The sequence below is a fragment of the Lactuca serriola genome, chromosome 6 (assembly GCF_051521515.1).
Source record: "Lactuca serriola cultivar US96UC23 chromosome 6, Lser_US96UC23_V15, whole genome shotgun sequence".
Taxonomy (NCBI): Eukaryota; Viridiplantae; Streptophyta; class Magnoliopsida; order Asterales; family Asteraceae; genus Lactuca; species Lactuca serriola.
This window is the reverse complement of record NC_136413.1, coordinates 134,641,964-134,661,113: the sequence shown is the minus strand read 5'-3', so window position 1 is coordinate 134,661,113 and position 19,150 is coordinate 134,641,964. Positions and strand designations below refer to the sequence as shown.

Sequence of the window (19,150 nt, the reverse complement as noted above, 5' to 3'; positions counted from 1 at the left end):
TTTCTTGTTCCTTTTTTCATCTCTTTATGATATTGCTTTGGGAGATCTTAGTTGTCTTGTGTATACTAGTTATTTTTTGCTTTATAGTATATATGATTGTTGGTTTCTTTTCTTTGACTCTGTATTGGTTGTCATGGGCCCCAAGAAACATGGTGACCATCTGGACTTAAGATCAATATAAGTGTCTGTTTTGTTTTTTGCTCCGCTTGCCTGTTATCAATGCTTCTTGTTTGTTGTTTGTGTTTAATATGTTCTCATGGCTGGTCCTACTGAAACTCCCGGTGGAAGTGGAAAGGATGATCAAAATAACTTTGATGATCCTCTCTACGTTCATCCTTATGATAATGTTTTCACATCTATTGTTACAATGAAATTAACTGGTAATGAAAAATTTAGGTTGTGGAAAAGTTTTATGTCTAGATCTCTTAGGGCTAGAAATAAACTTGGATTTGTTGATGGAACTTTAAAAAAGAACGACGTTGATGAAGCTAAAAAATCTAAATGGGATAGGTCTAATGTTGTTGTTTGTTCTAGGCTTCTGTCTTTTATTTCTGATTGCGTCTATCATAGTCAAGCTTATTTCGATGTTGCTGAGGACATTTGGAAAAATCTTTTTGAAACTTATTATAAATATGATGGATCTGTTGTTTTTAACATTCACCAACATATTAATTCTCTTAAACAAAATGGAATTTCGTTGTAAGATTAGTTTAATAAGCTTGATTCCTTATGGAAGGAATTTGGTGGTCTTACTAGTTTAACTAAGTGTACATGTGAGGTGTCAATTAAACTCAAAGATCATTCTAATCTCATGAAACTAATGTAGTTTCTTAGTGGTCTTGATGGCTCTTATAATCAAGTCAAAAGCCACATTTTACTCATGGAACCATTACCTAATGTCAAAACAACTTTTTCGATATTGTCTAAGGAAGAGTCTCTTCAAAGAAATGATTCTTTGTTTTTTCTTCAGTCTTCTCAATCTTCATTTAAATCTCAGTCTACTGCTTTCAATAGTAGGTTAAATAATAGATTTAACTCAAATAATTCTAATAAAAATAAGAATCAAGTGCAAGAATTATGGTATTAAAGGTCATTCCAAAGAAAAATGTTACAAGTTAATAGGCTATACTAAGGACTTCAAACCAAGGAGTGAATCTAACAATCAGAATAACTTTAACAAAAACTTTTCTATTAATTCTGCTACCACTCCTTCTGGGAGTTCTAATACTTCCAATCTATCTGAGTCTGTTGGAGATTCTGAGTTTCATCAACTTACTAAGGATCAGTACATCAAGTTTTTACAACTTATCAATGATAGGCAAGCTAATGAGGAAGCAACTGCTAGTGCTAATATGGCAGGTACTTACTTGTTTCAAGCTTTTAATTCTTACATTAACTATCAAAAGTAGATTGTTGATTCATGAGCCAATCAACATATGATTGCCTCTGAATCCCTTCTACATGACACTGTGGATGTGTCTAAATTGGATCTTCTTGTTAGTCATCCTAATGGTACTTTTGCTAAAATTGAAAATTTTGGTAATATGAACTTGTCTGATTCCTTAACCTTGTTTGCTGTCTTTGTTGTTCCGGATTCTAATGTAAATTTGTTATCTGATCATAAAGTATGCAAAGATAGTAACTGTGAGGTCATTTTTAATGAGCATAACTGTAAAATTCAAGGTTTATAATCAAAGGAGATGGTGGGGAATGGTAGAGAATCTGGAGGTCTCTATTACATAAATAGTGTGCCTTCAGGTAATTTTTCTAGGATTAGTAGTGCTTCCTCTATTTTTTGTGTTTCTAAACTTACTTGGCATAACAGGCTTGGTCACCCCTCTGATCAAGCTTTAGTTTCTTTTAAAAAACAAACTTAAATTTGGCAATGAAGTTCTTCCTCCTTATGATATATGTCATAAATCTAAGCAAACTAGAGAATCCTTTCCTATTAGTCAACATGTCACATCTAAACTTGGTGAGTTAATTCATCTAGATGTATGGGGCCCTCACAGAGTGACCACCACAGAAGGATTTAGATATTTCTTGACCATTATGGATGACTTCACTAGAGGTACTTGGGTCTACTTGTTGAAATCAAAGGATGAAGTTTATGATTGTGTTCTTGTTTTCTTTAACATTCTTTTTAATTAGTTTGAAGTTAAAATTAAAGTTGTTAGGTCAGATAATGAAACTGGATTTTTAAATCATAAAATGAAACAATTATTTGAGTCAAAAGGAATTTTACATCAAACTTCTTGTATTCATACTCCACAACAAAATGGAGTTGTGGAGATAAAACAAAGCCATATTTTAAATGTTGCTAGGTATTGGGTGTTTCAGTCTGGTTTACCTATTAAATACTAGGAAAAGTTATTTTAACTTCTGTTTTTTTATTAACAAAGCACCTGCATCTGTTTTAAAGGGTGCTTCTACTTATGAGATTGTTTATAAAACTTCTCCTACTTTTGATAAACTTAGAGTATTTGGTTGTTTGTGCTTTATAACCAAATTGAATAATTTTGATAAATTTTATGAAAGAGCTGATAAATGTATATTTCTTGGTTATTCTTCTGATAAAAATGGCTATAGAGTTCTTAGTCTTGATTCAAGTCTTACTTTTGTTTCCATGGATGTAAAATTTTATGAATCTGTGTTTCCTTTCAAGCTAAAGTCTTCATCTTTGACTGATAAATCCAATGTCCCTTTTATCTTCTGGTGATCTTTTTTCATATGATGAGTCATTGTATTTTAGTTCTCTTCTTGATAACACTAGTTTAGATGACTTGAGAAGTGTCCATTAGTTGAATGGTGCTAGTACAGATCACAACCTAGATGAGACTAGTCCCTTTGATGTCATCAACCAGACTGGCGAGGCACATGTGCCTCCTTCTGGTGAGACATTTCCAAGTTCTTCTAATTTAACTCAGGAAAGTGGTCAAGTTAATACTATTCATTATGAGGGTCAGTCTACTAGACGTGATATATACATGCCAGTTAGATTTAGTGACTATGTTGTGGAGGGAAGGCACAAATATGGAATTGAACATTCTTTTAACTATTATGTTCTTAATAATGAAAATCTATGTTTTGTTTCTAATCTTAATAAAATCACTAAACCCAAAACTTCTAGTGAGGCTGCTTTAGATCCAAACTGGATAAAATCAATGAATGAGGAAATGGAGGCCCTTTATAGGAATAATACTTGGGAAGTCACTGATATTCTTAAAGGAAGAAAGGCTATAGGATGTCATTAGATTTATAAAATCAAATATAAGTCTAATGGTGAAATATAAATGTATAAATCTAGGTTAGTAGCAAAAGGATGTAGTCAAAGGGAAGGAATAGATTATGAGGGGACATTTTCTCATGTGGCTAAGATTGTCATTGTTAGAATAGTTTTATCATTAGAATAGTTTTAGCTTGACATAAATAATGCTTTTTATATGATGATCTGTCTAAAAGTGTTTATATGCAACTTCCTGAATGATATCATTCTAAGGGTTATATCAAAGTTTATAAGCTAATAAAATCTTTTTATGGGCTTAAACAAGCTCTCAGGAAGTGGAATGAAAAGTTGTGTTATTCTCTTTAACCTTTTGGGTTTAAGCAAAGTATTAATATTATTCATTGTTTGTTAGGAATTTTGAAAGTACTGTTGTGGTTTTGTTAGTTTATGTTGTGGACATCATTATCAATGGAAATTGGAATGTGGAATTGGAAAATGTTAAGAATTTTTTGAAATCATAGTTTTTGATTAAGGATTTAAGAGAACTAAAATATTTTTTGGGAATTGAAGTTATTAAGACTAATAAAGAAATTTATCTTAATCAAAGGAAGTATTGTTTAGGTTGTTGCACGAATTTGGAATTGCTTGATTGTAAACATGTTAAAACTCTTATTGAAGCTAATTTGGTTATTAAGAGAGAATGTGATTTAGACAATTCTGATTATGTGGTGAATATAACTGAGTTTCGCAAATTAATAGGAAAATTGATTTATTTGAGTATTACTAGTCCAAATATTCCATATGTTATTCAAATTTTACGTCAGTATATGCATAAACCATACAAGTCACATTTGAATATTACATTTAGACTTTTGAGCTATCTAAAAGATAGTTCATGTAAGGGTGCTCACATAACAAAGAATCGTTATCTTGATCTTATTGGTTTTGTGGATGCTGATTGGGTTAAATGCCTCTCTAGTCGAAGATTTGGAACTGGATATCTTGTTGATTTTGGTGGTTCTCTTGTGTCTTGGAAAAGCAAGAAACAAAGTGTTGTTTCTCGTTCTTCCACTAATCAGAGTATAGAGCTTTAGGATTTGTGGCTTGTGAAGTGATCCAGATTCTGAAGTTGTTATTTGATTTGGACATAAAAAATTTAGCTCATGTGAATATTTTATGTGATAATGAGTCATCCATTAAGTTAACATTAAATCCTGTGTTTCACGTAAAAACCAAACATTTTGAAATTGGCCTTTATTTTGTTCAGGAAAAAAAATTGAAAATTGTGTTTTAAAAGTAAATAAAATTGAATCCTTAAGACAAAATGTTGACATTCTGACCAAAGCACTTGGAAGTGCTCAACATGAGTATATTTATGGTCGAGTTGGTTTAGTTGATGCGTTTAAAGAATAAAGTTATTTTTTTCGGAATTAATGTTCAGTTTGTGTTTGTGTGTGTGTTGGGGGGGGTGAAATAATTCATACTTTCTTATGGTCAAACTTAACATCAATTTATTTTGGGTAAGTTTTGTATGTTTCGATTTTTTGCCGGGTATATTGTGTAACTAATGCAGGTTTGTCGGGTTTTAACGCAGGTCTTAGGTTGCCCCATGGAGCTTCTACTGATTCGTTTACCCGGTAATATTTATTGTGTATTTGGAGCTCATTTGTGTAACTCACTCGTGTCATCACTATGACAGAACTCTCTCGTTTGCAATTAGGGTTTGTACAGATTTAAAGATTATTTTTTTTGTGAAGTTCATTCTTGTGTTTTTTGTGTTCATATGAGTTTGAGAGTTATGTAGTGAAGTTTTCTTTTGTATGTTGATGTATAATCGAATTCGTTTATAGTGAATAAATTGTTTAAGTTGGGAATCTCTTGCGTTTCTACTTTTTTTACACACACATGCCATAAGGCTACATAACATGCAAGTTATATAATTATAATGATATAATAAACACTTTTAAAACATTTCAATAAATAGTTTTAAGGGACATGTATTCTTGGTATATACTCACCTTAATTAATCAATTCTAAGCTTATAATACATTCTTCCTTCTTCAAAAATTGGTTAAAAATTCGAACATCATCTATAGATAGTATTAAAAAACCATAAATATTTGACCTATTAAGAAAACAAGCATCCCTTAAATATGAAATTTCGAACTCTTATCATCGTTATATATTGTTTATTCAATTCTCTAAACTTTGACCTATTAGTGCACCTTGCCATTTTATTTGGAGCCTTTACCCTTCCCTACTTTTATTTACTATCATAACACTCCATGTAAACTTAACATCACATATAATTTTCCACTTACAATTAAACATTATAAAATAAGCTCTCAAAATATTCTTCATGAAACAGACATCCCAATATCCCTTCCACCATCCTCGTTGAACATCCTCCAATTACCAATGAAAAAAAAGACCCTAATTTGATTTGGTGTTTTTGACTAATTCAAGCATATGTAATGGAGGATTAAAAAATAAATCCAGAACACAACCTTATAAAAAACTAGGAGCGCAATTCACACCATTGTGGCCATGTTTTCGTGCATCATATTATAATTAGATTTGCTTATTTGATGTCTACATCAAACATAATATTGATAATAAACTCACGTGACCGGCAACCTCAATATTAGGTTGTATGTTATTATTTGATGAAAATACAAAATGTGTGTTTATTATTCAATCGAATTACTTATAAATGACAAAAAAAAAAAAAAAAAAAAAAAAAAAAAAAAAAAAAAAAAAAGTCAAATCAAATCCTTTAACTTAACATTTTTAAACAAAAGTAGAATCCATAAAAACACACATTATTTGTTACCTATTGATTTTTTTTTCACAAATTTATGGTAAGAACTTATTTCTCGATTCCATTTAAATGATGCAATAATTAAATACGTTATGGCTCATGATTTGACATAAATTTGACCTCTTCATCCATACTTATAAAGTTAGCATTTTTTCTTGAATTTCATGCATTTGAAACCCCCATTCTTTTTTCCTTTCACCACATTCATTTGAAACTCCCATGACTTTTCAATTTCTTTATAATAATGATTATAATTTGTTAATTAGGTTAAATAAATATCAAATCTCAAGTGTAATCATATATAAACTAAATTTCAATATTAAAATAATATCTTTACTTCTACTTATAAAATTATATTTTTTTTTAACTTTTAACATATTATACTTAATTTATTAGTTTTAATATATTGTTGGATGTAAACCATTATCATTTTAAATGTATAATTTTTGTATAAAATACTTAAATTATTAATTAAAATATAACATTATAGGCTCAACTTAAATATAAATTTTATTTAACTTAAACAACCCAAAAACTATTTTTTAAATAGTTAAAAGTGATAAATTGTAGTGTCTTTCTAATAATGATTGTAAGTTGGTTAATAAGGTTAAATAAATATCAAACCTAAAGTGTAATCATAAATAGACTAAATTTCAATTTTAAAATAATATCTTTACTTCTATTTATAAAGTTATGTCTTTAAATTTTAACATATTATACTTAATTTATTAGATTTAAAATGTTGCTGCATGTAAACCATTATTAGTTTAAAGCTACAACTTTTGAACAATTTGGACAAAATACTTATTTTGTTAATTTAAATATAACATTACAGTGTCAACTTAAATATAAATTTCAGTTCCACTAAAAAAACAAATAATATTTTATAAATAGTTAAAAGTGATAAATTATAGTGATAAATGCAAAAACTAAATTGTAATATCAGTTTAACTAAAATATTTCCTAAATATATTTTTATAATCGTTAAAAATTTTCAAATAAGTAGCTTAAAATAACTTATAATAACAATAGTTAAAAATAACTCTATATAAATGATTATATTGTTACCTTTAAAATCAAAAAATAATGTTTGATGTTTTAAATAATTATAATGATAAAAATTAAAACATTAAGCAAATAAATTTTAAAAAATTAGTTAACAATAACAACTATAAATAATATTAATCCATATATAATATTTAATTTTATTGATGTGTAACTCGCGAGTAGAAGTCATTCAAGCGATTGAGATTATGACGTTATAATAGATGTATATATTATAATATAATTCAAAATAATCAATATATTATATCAAATTAATATACAAATTATTATATCAAATTTAAAAACAATGTTAGTGTTATATTTAAAAAATATAAATTTGTAAAGACTTTAACTATATAGGTGTTTCTGTGCATTACAATGTCAACTCAAATATAACTTTCAGTTCCATTTAAAAAACTAAAGAATATTTTGTAAATAGTTAAAAGTGATAAATTGTAGTGATAAAAGCAAACGCTAAATTATAATCTCAATTTAACTAAAATATTTCTTAAATATGTTTTAATAATCGTTAAAAGTTTCCAAATAAGTAGCTTAAAATAACTTATAATAACAATAGTTAAAAACAACTCTATATAAATGATTATGTTGTTGCCTTTAAAATAAAAAACAATGTTTCATGTTTTAAATAATTATAATGATAGAAATTAAAACATTAAGCAAATAAATTTTAAAAAATTAATTAACAATAAAAACAACTATAAATAACTGTTGGATTAGTGTCTAAGTCCATAACTATTTTGGTATGTACTTGACCCGATGGTGCATGGTCCTTTTGGGTTGCCTTCACCAAAGCAACTTGATTGGAGAAATAAATAGAGAGAAAGGTTATTATGATTTATTAATATGTTATAAGAATAATATATTAAAGGAGAAATGATATTTGTTTAATTAATATTGGTCAATAATTAATTAAGAATTAATTTTGTGGTCAAATGTAATTAATTAAACTAGAGGGGCTGAATTGTAATTATGTGATAGTTACAAAATAAGGTGAGGATTATCTTAAGGATAGGTTGGACGAATTTGAGGTGATAAGGGCCTTAGAATTCGACCATGATAAGGATTCAAGGCTTATCTTATGGGTTGCTTGGTAAGCAAGCAACTAGATAAGGATAAGGACTGAAACCCTATCTCTACACCTATATAAACCCCCTTTGGCTCATGATTTCGTCTAGACCTTCCCAAGGCATCTTAGGGACGAATTCTCATACCTTTCCTCTCTCTTTATACCTTCTCCATTTGCTCTTGGTGTTTGTAAGCCATTAGAGGAGTGACACTTGTGACTCTAAGCCTTCCAAAGTCAATACAAGGAGATTTGGGATTGTTATTGCTATATAACAATCAAGGTAATATTATAAACCTATTCTCATGTTAATATGATTACTTGTATGATAGAATTAGGGTTTATAGTCTTGGATAACTTGCATGTACAATAGAGAAACCTAGATCCAAGCATTAGGGTTTGTATGAGCACATAGGATGTTCTTAGGATCAAAACCCATCAATAACATCAAATCATATATTATATTTAATTTTATTCATGTATAACTCGCAGGTAGAAGTCATTTAAACGATTGAGATTATGAAGTTACAATAAATGTATATATTATCATATAATTCAAATAATCAATATATTATATCAATTTAGTATATACAAATTATTGTATCAAATTTAACAACGTTATTGTTATATTTAAAAAAAACATATATTTGTAAAGACATCAACTATATATGTGTTTCTACGCAACGCGCGAGCATTCGCCTAGTATAACATATTAGAAGACAAAATTTGATAAAAAAACCATATTATATTTCTATCTAGTTTTACATCTTGATAACAAATGACATGTAACACCTTTGTCGTGGGTCATAATTGTTATATCATTTAAACTAATTAATAGGATTTTTTTAAATCAATAGGTAAAAAATATTATATTTCATTTTCTAGACAAACAAAAATGATATATTATATAGCAAAATGTATTTTTCTGTAAATTGCAGTTAAAATAACTGATATTTTTTGTTTATATTATCCAAATAATATTATATCATCTATTTCACAATTTTGTGAAATTCTAAAAACAGAATTTGTCCCTCTTTCCACACACAGTGATTACATGAGCAGAGTGTCACACATGGCGACAAAGGGCCCAACTTGCCCAATGGCTATCGCCCCTGAAACCTAATCCCCCTTTTAATCCATCCATTGACTCCCAAATTCCCAATTCAGACGTTCCTTTACGCTTTAGGGTTTTTCTTCTCTCTCCAAAATTTCTTTTACAATCCTAAATTTTCAACTACTCGATTGCTTTTAAAGAAAATAATCGGAGACCGATTCAAATCTTACGCAATCCTTCTTCGCCATCGGAAGTCAAGTCACAATTGATAATTCTCTATTTCTCTTATGCAACTACAGTCAAAGTGCTCGTGGAACCCTAATTAAGCGCTTAGGGTTTCCGTATAACAAAGGATTTTGTTTGGTGTTGAAGTCGATTTGATCCAAAGGTGTGTTCATTTCATTTCCTCGCTTTGATTTATTTTTGAAGTTGTCAAGTTGAAAAATTGGGAATTACGTGTGGAATTGAAATCGCCTGAGATTCTTAGGGTTTTTTTTGTGTTTGAAAATCGGATCAAAATGGATAATTCTGATTATTCGAGGAATCGGAACAATGAGCATTTAGGTGTTAACAAAATTGGGAAAGCGATCAGGAAAAGTCCATTACACCAACCAAGTTTCGCAAATCCGGCGAGACAACAACCTCAACCTCAAGTATACAACATCAACAAGAACGATTTTCAGAGTATTGTTCAGCAGCTCACCGGTTCACCTTCCCGGAATTCCCAGGAGCCACTTCCGAGACCTCCGCAGAACTCACCTAAACCACCTAGCATGCGGTTGCAAAGAATCCGGCCATCACCATTAGCTCCGCTTAATGTAAACCGCCCTAGAATGCCCATTCCGATTCATCATATGGGACAAGAACAGATGTCTCGCTCCCAGATGCCTCCGCTTCGTCCACCAAATGGTGCAGTGCTTGGCGCGCCTCCTTATAACGGTAATTATGCTAGACCTGCCCACCATGGTCAACAACGACCACCACCCGGTATGCCACAACCACCACCCATGGCTTCCGGTGATCATACAGGGTGGCCAAACACAGCCGAGTCTCCTATCTCTGCTTATATGCGTTACCTTCAGCATTCCATCATAGATTCAACTCAAGGTCAAGGTCAAGGAAATCAACAACATCAACAACAACAACATCAACAACAACAACAACCCCTTCATCCTCAATACCAACAAAATCCTCAAGGTCAACATCAGCAATCGGGATTGCTTCCGTATCCACTTCCATCTCCTCGGATGAACAATGGAGGTCCTCCTCTTCCATCTCCCCGGATGAACGGACCTCCACCTCTTCCGTCACCGAGAATGAACATGAACGGTCCTCCACCACTTTTACCATCACCAACTTCTCAGTTTCTTCTTCCATCTCCATCTGGTTACTTAAACTTATTGTCCCCTCGATCACCATACCCTTTACTTTCTCCTGGTTATCAGCATCCTCCACCATTAACACCGAATTTTTCATTCTCACCCATGACTCAACCAGGAGTGTTAGGACCTGGACCACCACCTCCACCTTCTCCCGGCATGGGGTTTCCATCTCCAGGTTTTTTCTCAATTCAAAGTCCCAGATGGAGGGATTAGATAAAGATGGATGATAAGATGCTAACTGTGTATGGATTCATCGTTACAGCAACTTAACTTAAGGTACACTGGCTGTAAAATAGTCTTTTCTAAGTGTTTTTTTGTTGCTTTTTTTTTTCTTCTGTTTATAAACTTTGAATGTTTGTTTAGAATATATAGTTGGCTGTAAAAGAGTATTCATCTGTGTATTTCTTGAACAAGTTTTTTTTATTTCTAATTAGGTGTCCAGAATCTAGATGCTTGACCAGAAAATGTAGTCTGGTCATCAAACATTGAATTTGTCATGTAGGTTGAATGTTGGGAGATTCATTTCTGTTTTCAATACCATTAAAATGTACTCAAATTGCAGCTCATATTTTTTCTGTTTGATGTTTATGAGTATCCATTTTATTTATTTATTTATGTCATATGCTTTAATGGATTTGAAAACTATAAAGTTTTATACTTTTTAGTTCGTTTAAGAATATGATGATTTCATATGGATTAATATGAGTTTGCTGGTGGTTGATGATGGTTTTGTAGTAATGGCTCCACACACCATGGTGTTCAGAGTTGCATATGGAATTTGACAATTTGTGTTTGTTATGGGCATGATTCTAGAATTTTTGGGTCCACTTTTGTAAAAATTTTGTATGCAAGATCCAAATTTATAAATTTGGATGACGAGAATGCTTGCTACTGACATGATTCTATGTTAATTGGTATGTGGAGGTGTGAGAGTAGCTGGAAAGAGAGTCTTAGGTTTGTGTTTTGTTCTCTTGATAATGGAGTGATTCTGACATTTATTGGGTATGTTTGTTGTCCAGTTACAACCAACTAAGATTGTAATTCATTCTATTTTTTTTTAAGAACGGCGGAAATATATAAAAACTCTAGCAAGACACTATAGAAGAAAAAAGTTACAAAGTAGCTAATAGGGAATTACACTATCAATGATGCTAAAGCATATTACAATTCTTCGGCCTATTGCAAATAAAAATAAATAAAAAAGGGACACTGTAAAAGTAAAATCACCCGATGTCTCCAGCTCCCATAAATACCTAGTAAAAGAAAAGGAATGCTCTCTGAGCCTAATAAGCAAAGCCTCCCATTGAGTATTTTCAACTCCCCTCTCGAACCCTTCTAAAGGCCGAAAGAAGCATATGCTCATAATATCTGTTAACTCCCAAGGCTAGAGATAGGTATCTATGGGATGGAAGCATTTTGTTGTTGGTTGCATGTTTATTCTGATAGAGGTGAAGTTTGGGGTAGGCTGCAGAAGTATTTTTGGTTTTAGGTTTAGGCTAGTGGGTGTGGGTAACATGTTAAAAAGGTATTATCATACCTAAAAGTTATCACCTCACATGTCATGTCATATATCATGTTATAGAGGAAATGAAAAATATGTTATAACACCCACTAATTTCCATGTCATTATTTTTTTTTATTTTTTTCAATTTACTTTTTTATTTTGTTATTTTAATTTTTTTATTTATGTTATAATATTTATAAAAAATATAAATTAATAAGACATGCTATTTAATTAAACCCTAAATTAAACATAACATTAAAATACTAAAAATAACATTACAGAAAACAAAAAAAAAATATAACAGTGAACGCCAAAAAATACGATAGTCCTAATTTAAAAACATAAAAACGCTACGATAGTCATTTCTTCTTGATCTTCTCATTCATCTTCTGGAGCATTTGGTGGAGGGGTGTTCGGGTTTTGCTCCATAGCTTAGTTAAAAGAAAGTGTGGTTCATTTTTATGTAAATAGAATAAGAAATAGAAGAATGGTGTAATAATTTTTGTGTATATATGGGTATTTATATGTGAAAAGGTAATAAGTAATTTTATTTATTTATTTCTTTTTGACTATTCATAAACGGTTGATTTTGATCGAAAACAGACGTGTTGTCAGTTGTTACTATATCCACAAAGATCCCTTAACGCAGAGTTGGGGGGGGGGGGGGGGGGGGTTCGAGACATTATAACGTCATTGAGGCCGTGCCACACCAACAATAACAACCCCATATCGAGTGGTCTAATGTTTTTATAGTATGTCAGACAGTGCCTTTTCTATTAGAGAGGCGGACGACTCTTCGACATCCACAGAGCTGGTTAGGGTACACCATTCATCCCCTAATTTGATCGTATTAAACTGTGGGAAAAAAGGAGGATATTGTACTTTTAGTTGAAATCCTTATGAGGACTGGGTTTGCTTTGTAAAGGAGCTCGAACTTGGAGTGCTCGTAGAAATATTGTAAGTAGACTTCCGTTTAATCCGTTTATCGTTTCAGAAAAAAAAAAACTTTTGTTGGCTCGAGTTGCAACCATTGAAAGTGGCAGGTGGTAGTGGTTTTTGACTTCTTGTCAAGGGTTCTTATGATTTAGGGTGATACCGAAAGAAAACCATTATTTTTTGGTTGTATATGTGTGAGTGAGGGTCCGAGGGACGACCATTCCTTTTTTATTATTTAAATAGTATTAAAAAGTTAAAATGGTAAAACAATAATTTTAACTTTTCTATAGACTAAACCATAAATAATTTTACTTTAGTTGAATTTATTTTGTAACAAAGGACAATTTTTTTTGCTAAAGACAAGGAACAGTTTTGCAATCTAATAAAAAGTCATTAAAGTTTATCAATAGACCATTTATCCTACAAAATACTTATCACACCATCACCCCATAACACTTGAGTTTTCCAATATATGGAGGTTATTTATTGGGTATTAGGCTAGAATGTATGGTGCCCATGCTGATCACATCAACATCAATGTTCCTTTTCTCTCCACCACTTCTAGAGGGGGGTGGTGTTCTTTTTAACACAATGTTGTGTCGAATGTAAATTCTTACAAAACAATGTATGAAAAGTAAAAGGGTGGAAAATGTTGTCCAAATTTGACGTAGTGAAAGTAACATTTTAGAAAGTAGAGATGTGGATACTTGTGGCCAAAATATGAAATAGAAAAGTCTTGTAATAAAAATGTGAAATAAAAAATTCCTGTGGAAAAAATATGAAACACAAAAAGTGTATTATTCCTAAAAACTTTTGTTTTAATATATATAATAATATTGTAAATGATACTTATAGTTTGCATTTTCGTTTTATCGAAAATTTATATTTAAGTTTGAAAAATGATTTTTTTTACATTTTATTATTTATTTTCTGTTAATTTTAGATAAAATTGCCAAAATGGTCCCTACATCACCTCCCCCAACTCCTTCGTTGGCTTCAACAAAGATTTTGATCGACATAAACACAGGTTGAGTGACGGTTGTAGAGCAGTCAGCGATCATTAACGATGGGCGCGCAAGTGGTTGGTGGTGCTAGGGCTGGAAGATATATATGCACAAGGAGAGAGAAAGATTAAGGGTTCACGATGATGACAAAGGAGAATGATGGGGTTACATGAGTATGTGATTTTCGTTTTATGTTTAATAAAAAATTTAAAATAATAATTAGTTAACAATTAATAAAAATATAAAATCAAAATGAAAAATGATTATTTTAACACGCTTAAAGACCAAAACCAATCGGATGTTAATTTTAGATAGAGTAAATTATACGAATCGTCTCTTGTGCAGGTGCCAAAATGCACGTTCGGTCCCTATTTTTAAAAATTAACTCGGACTGTTCCTCGTTTGGTTAAAAATTGCACGTCGCATCTCTCGTTAGTTTAAATTAACACGCTTAATCCCTTAATCCCTTGAGACATGAAATGACTACAGTACCATTTTCAATTTTATTTTTTATTTATTTTTAACATTTTTGATTAATTTTAATTTTTAGAATACTACATTTGAATTAAAATTGTGGGTACATCTAACTTTAAACCACCAGAAATGCTCACACACACCCCTTATCTCCATCTTTCCCAATATGTTCTTCTCCGCTTAACTCCGATCATGCTCAATACTCCGATCATCTTCTCCGGCCACCTGATTTGCACTTCTTTGGTTCTAGAAATCGCAAATAAAAAAATCAAAATCTGAAACCTATAACCCAAATGATTCTAGAAAACTCAAAATCATTTCACAAATCAAACTCAAAATGAAAATCGACATGAAATCCAAATAGCTCCAGAAATCAAAAATGGTGATGAATCTTTTAGAAAACCTAAAATACTCACACTGCGGTGGTCAATTAAAAATATGAAACCTATAATCCCTTTACCGTGTGTTTCTAATCGGAGAGCATAGAGAGTTAGGGAAAAATCAGTTTCGCTAAATCCAAAACCCAAAATCAATTTGCTCGATTCTAATAAGAAAAAACACAGCCCCTCTATCAGAGTTTGAATCTAGGTTTATTGTTGTGGCTTATTTCGAACAGAGAAACAGAAATCGAATCCCCTATCAGAAATCAAAACATAACCCCTTGCATCTTTCAGAAAATCAACTGATATCATGGAAATCTTTCATCTAGAGCTCTGAAGAAGAAAATCGGTGAGAACTAAGATCTAAAACTCGATTTTCAGAAAGAAAGAGCAAGAGAGATGATGTCAGAAAATCGTTTTTCTGGCGATTGGGATTTTTACATCTGGGATTTCAGGTTTATAGTAGCAGATGGAGGTGGCTGGTGGCTGAAGGTGGCTGCTGACCGGAGGTGTGCAAGTGGAGTGATTTATCATTATCCCATTTCCGTCCAAGTCTGTCAATTTGTTCTTCTTTCTGTCTAGGTTCGCCAACATGTTGGAGACGAGAGTGACAGAGCGACGTACTGGAGTCGGAGAAGTAGTGAGAGACGAAAGAGATGATCGGTGTGTGATCACACTGGAGCAAAGAGAGGATCAAGAGATTCAGGTCCACCATTTTTCTTTCAAGAGGGCTGGGGAAGAAAGGAAACAAGGGAAAGGGGGAGGGGTGGGTTTGACTTTTGAGGAGAGTATATTTTTTTTTTCTTTTTCCATTTTGAATTTAAAAATAAATGAATAAATAAGAGAAAATTAGAAAAGAAATTATTAAGGGTAAAATAGTCTTTTTATGTCTTAAGGATGAAGTCTGCAAGTTTTAAACAAACAATGTCAAAAATAGGGACTGAACATGCATTTTGGCACCTGCACGAGGGACGATTCGTGTAATTTACTCTTTTAGATATTCAATCCACAACTAAAACTATACAAAAATTACTGTCTTTGCAAGTCGGACTTCAAGAACCATTTTTATAGTTTTCTTTATTTTATATTATACATAGATAATATGTAGAATGTAGATGCTTTCAATTATCTTAGAATCAAACTAGAAACTGAAATGGCTATAACCACAAGCATGGGGATTTCTAATTTGAGAAATATAAACATTGATACATGTTTTAATCATGAAAAATATAATCATAATCAATATCAATTTTAACAAATAACCACCACTTTATAACTACACATTCCAATAATTAGTTTAATTTCAACTATAATAAACACAAACCAACAAAAACAAACTATCCCAAAATCCTTCATGATTCCTTTCATCAACCAAATGTTAAAGGGCAACCTTACAATCAAATAAACAAAACTACTCTTTCATGATCAAAACTATAAAAAAAATTGTAAACCCTTTTATTAAAACAATATTCTTAAACCTTTAAAAATCAACCCAAACTCGATCTCACACCCTCATACGCCAAAAAACAAGCGGCATTAGCGGGTACACTTCTAGCCATCGCGGGTCCAAACCCTTTATACAAACCTCCAACTCCTTCCGCTTTAACAATCTTCTTAAAAGCATCAATTGAACCCGAATATTTAGGGTTTCTATAGTCATCAATTTGTATTGCACTCTTGATCACATCCGTAGGGTAAACTGAAACCCAAAATGCACCTCCGGCCAAACCTCCGGCGACTATCAATGAACCACGGTCAAGGCCGGAGGTGTCAGTTCCTCCGGCGAAGTATTGTTTTAGGGCTTCGTAGACACCAAACATGGCGGCATTTCCCGGGACTTCCCGCCCCATTGTCGGGATTAAACCTTTGAAAAGACCTTTTATGCCGCCTTCAGATCTTAAAACTTGCTTTGCTACATCCATTGGGCCGCTGTATTTTATGGCGGCAGTTACTGCCGCCCCTGGTCCGGTGACTGCTGCACCTTGGGCCTGCAGTCTGTGAAAATAGATTCCTATTTTCAATTCTTTTTATAATAAAGAAATTAATAATCAATGTACATTGTTAGTTCTTGTAAAAAGGACTAACCTGCACTTGATTAGCTCCGTAGGGGTGGCTAGAACGGCGACTGCAACTCCAGCCCCGGCTCCAGCCACCACCTGCTGGTTCACGGTTAGGGGTGCCCCGGGTTCAGACCGCAAAAGGGCTTCCATTTGACCCCTAACCGTGAACAAAACTGCATTTAATGCAGCAACAGTAGCAAGAGGGGCACCCATGCCTTTGTATAGGCCTCGTGGTCCCTCTGCTGCTACTGTTTGTTTAACAGCATCTATGGCGCCTGAATATTTAGGGCGTTGACCGGGTGGTGGGACCGGTTGACTTTGGAGTTTGACCTTGATGGTGTCAAATGGGTGTCCGACTATCAACTGTGATGCCCCTCCTATTGTTCCTGCTGTTAAATCCTTCGCTACGTCTGTCATCTGCAAGTTTATACAAGAAATATATGATTTGATTTTGAATTTAGGAAAAGTAGTTGACTTTTCATGGTCAAAATTGAATTTTGCATCGAGATTAAGGATTGGATTTGGATCTGATACGTAAATTCAGCCATCGATTTAATTACAGGTCGTTGTCTATGAACATACAGATGATAAAGTAATTGAACGATTTAGTTAAAAGAATCAAAAGACTTGTGCTTAGGGATCGAAAGCATACCTTTGAAGAATATTGGATGAACAGAAAGAGAAGGAGCAACTAATCGGTTATTCCAAACCTCAAAGAATCAGATCTGAAATAGCAATAAGAAGTCAACAAATGGATATTAAATCTTTGAAATTTGAAAGAGTTACCTAACATTGGAGAAAAAACGGACATGACGATGGTCAAAACATGAGAGTATGGGCGTCCATTAAAGGAATTTAACAGCATATAAAAAGAAAAGGATAGAAAATTACCAAGTGGGTGTAAGAGTAATCAACGGCTGAATATCAGCATTAACGTATCTTGAAATCAACGATTAAAGCTATGGAATAATCAAAAAGATTAGGGTTGGGAGTCAACTGAGGTTAAAAACTTTCGGAGGTTATGAAAAGATCGGAGAGAATCTTGCGAAATGAGGAAAATTAGGGCTGGGTTTGGCAATGGGATCTGAATCTAATCTCACACTGGCTTATAAACAGGATGAATCCGAAAACGTGACCAATTCGAGATTCTCTACGATGAATCGCAATCGACCCAATATGATTGGTGAAGATACAGCGATCCTGTTTATTGCAACCAGATTGGGGAAGATACTGCGATCTTGTTTGCTGCACTTGAAAATTTTGGTGTGCCTATTATTAACATTACAGGTTTCTCTCTTTGGTTTGTCAAAGTATCAGGTTTAGTCCATGACATTTATTTATTTCATATATGATCTCTATTTAAATTTTTTTTAACGGGTTTGGTCCATTGTCTTAACCACAGTTATGCCCCTTTGCGTGCCTTGCACGTGAGAACATTTTAGTATTTTAAACATGACAATGTTCTTGTGATCTTGTCTCCCTCAACACCTGTCTCATGAAAAAACATATGATCGTGGTTGTTTCGACCAATAATGAAACGCTCTAGTTGCATCTATCGAAACTAAACAACCTTAACCACTTGGTTTATGAACAATGTTCAAATGGATTTCTTGATGGCATCTAGAATTGTTGCATTGAAAGATTCTGAAATGGCATCACAACACCCATTATTTTCAAAATAAGCCCAACACCACCTTGTGCTGGTATGAAATTAGGGTTAGTCCCTTTTTTATTTTCCATCTTCAAGTAGGAGGTCTAAAAACCACTTTCATTTTTACTTATTTTCAACTGCTTCTACATCACAAACAAGAGGGTACACTCGGTTGTTAGTTGTTAGAGTCCTTTCCAATGGCCGACAATAGCTTACCTTTGCAAATGCCTTTAAAAATAGCCATTAATACCAATAACTCTTCTACATCCTTCACTCAATCATCATTTATACCCTCCCTACAAACATATATCTTTAAAAAATAACTAATCAAACTAGGGATGAAAGTGGATCCAAACCCGGACCGGATGGACCCGGACCCGGAAAACCCGGAACCGGTTAATGGGAATCTTGAAGAACCGGAAACCGGACCGGTATGTAGGAACCGGTTCCGGTTCGGTTCCGGGTACGGTACCGGATAAAGTGAGTCTAGAACCGGAAAACCCGGAAACCGGAAAAACCGGATTTTTTTG

The 19,150-nt window shown here is 32.7% G+C and overlaps 3 protein-coding genes across 5 annotated transcripts; 2 read left to right on the top strand and 1 right to left on the bottom strand.

Annotated features, from left to right (window-relative positions):
* Window positions 1-256: 256 nt before the first annotated feature.
* Window positions 257-703, top strand: LOC145060178 (uncharacterized). The gene has a single exon (XM_079007890.1). The coding sequence runs from the start codon at window positions 257-259 to the stop codon at window positions 701-703; it is 447 nt and encodes a 148-aa protein (XP_078864016.1).
* Window positions 704-9,281: 8,578 nt separating this feature from the next.
* IKU1 (VQ motif-containing protein) lies at window positions 9,282-11,616 on the top strand. 2 transcript variants are annotated; one of them, XM_079004614.1, is made up of 2 exons: window positions 9,282-10,887; window positions 11,347-11,616. In XM_079004614.1, exon 1 carries the CDS (start codon window positions 9,748-9,750, stop codon window positions 10,822-10,824), a length of 1,077 nt encoding a protein of 358 aa, XP_078860740.1. In that variant the 5' UTR covers window positions 9,282-9,747; the 3' UTR covers window positions 10,825-10,887; window positions 11,347-11,616. The 2 variants fall into 2 exon arrangements, with proteins under 2 accessions (XP_078860740.1, XP_078860741.1); XM_079004615.1 differs by lacking the exon at window positions 11,347-11,616 and adding an exon at window positions 11,046-11,177.
* A 4,631-nt stretch (window positions 11,617-16,247) lies between these two features.
* On the bottom strand, window positions 16,248-18,237 carry LOC145056891 (mitochondrial carnitine/acylcarnitine carrier-like protein). 2 transcript variants are annotated; one of them, XM_079004613.1, is made up of 4 exons: window positions 17,756-18,237; window positions 17,622-17,694; window positions 16,995-17,386; window positions 16,248-16,904 (listed from the first exon to the last, which is right to left on the bottom strand). In XM_079004613.1, the coding sequence occupies exons 3-4, from the start codon at window positions 17,384-17,386 to the stop codon at window positions 16,397-16,399; spliced, it is 900 nt and encodes a 299-aa protein (XP_078860739.1). In that variant the 5' UTR covers window positions 17,622-17,694; window positions 17,756-18,237; the 3' UTR covers window positions 16,248-16,396. The 2 variants fall into 2 exon arrangements, with proteins under 2 accessions (XP_078860739.1, XP_078860738.1); XM_079004612.1 differs by having other exon boundaries at window positions 17,861-18,237.
* Between the last annotated feature and the right edge of the window lie 913 nt (window positions 18,238-19,150).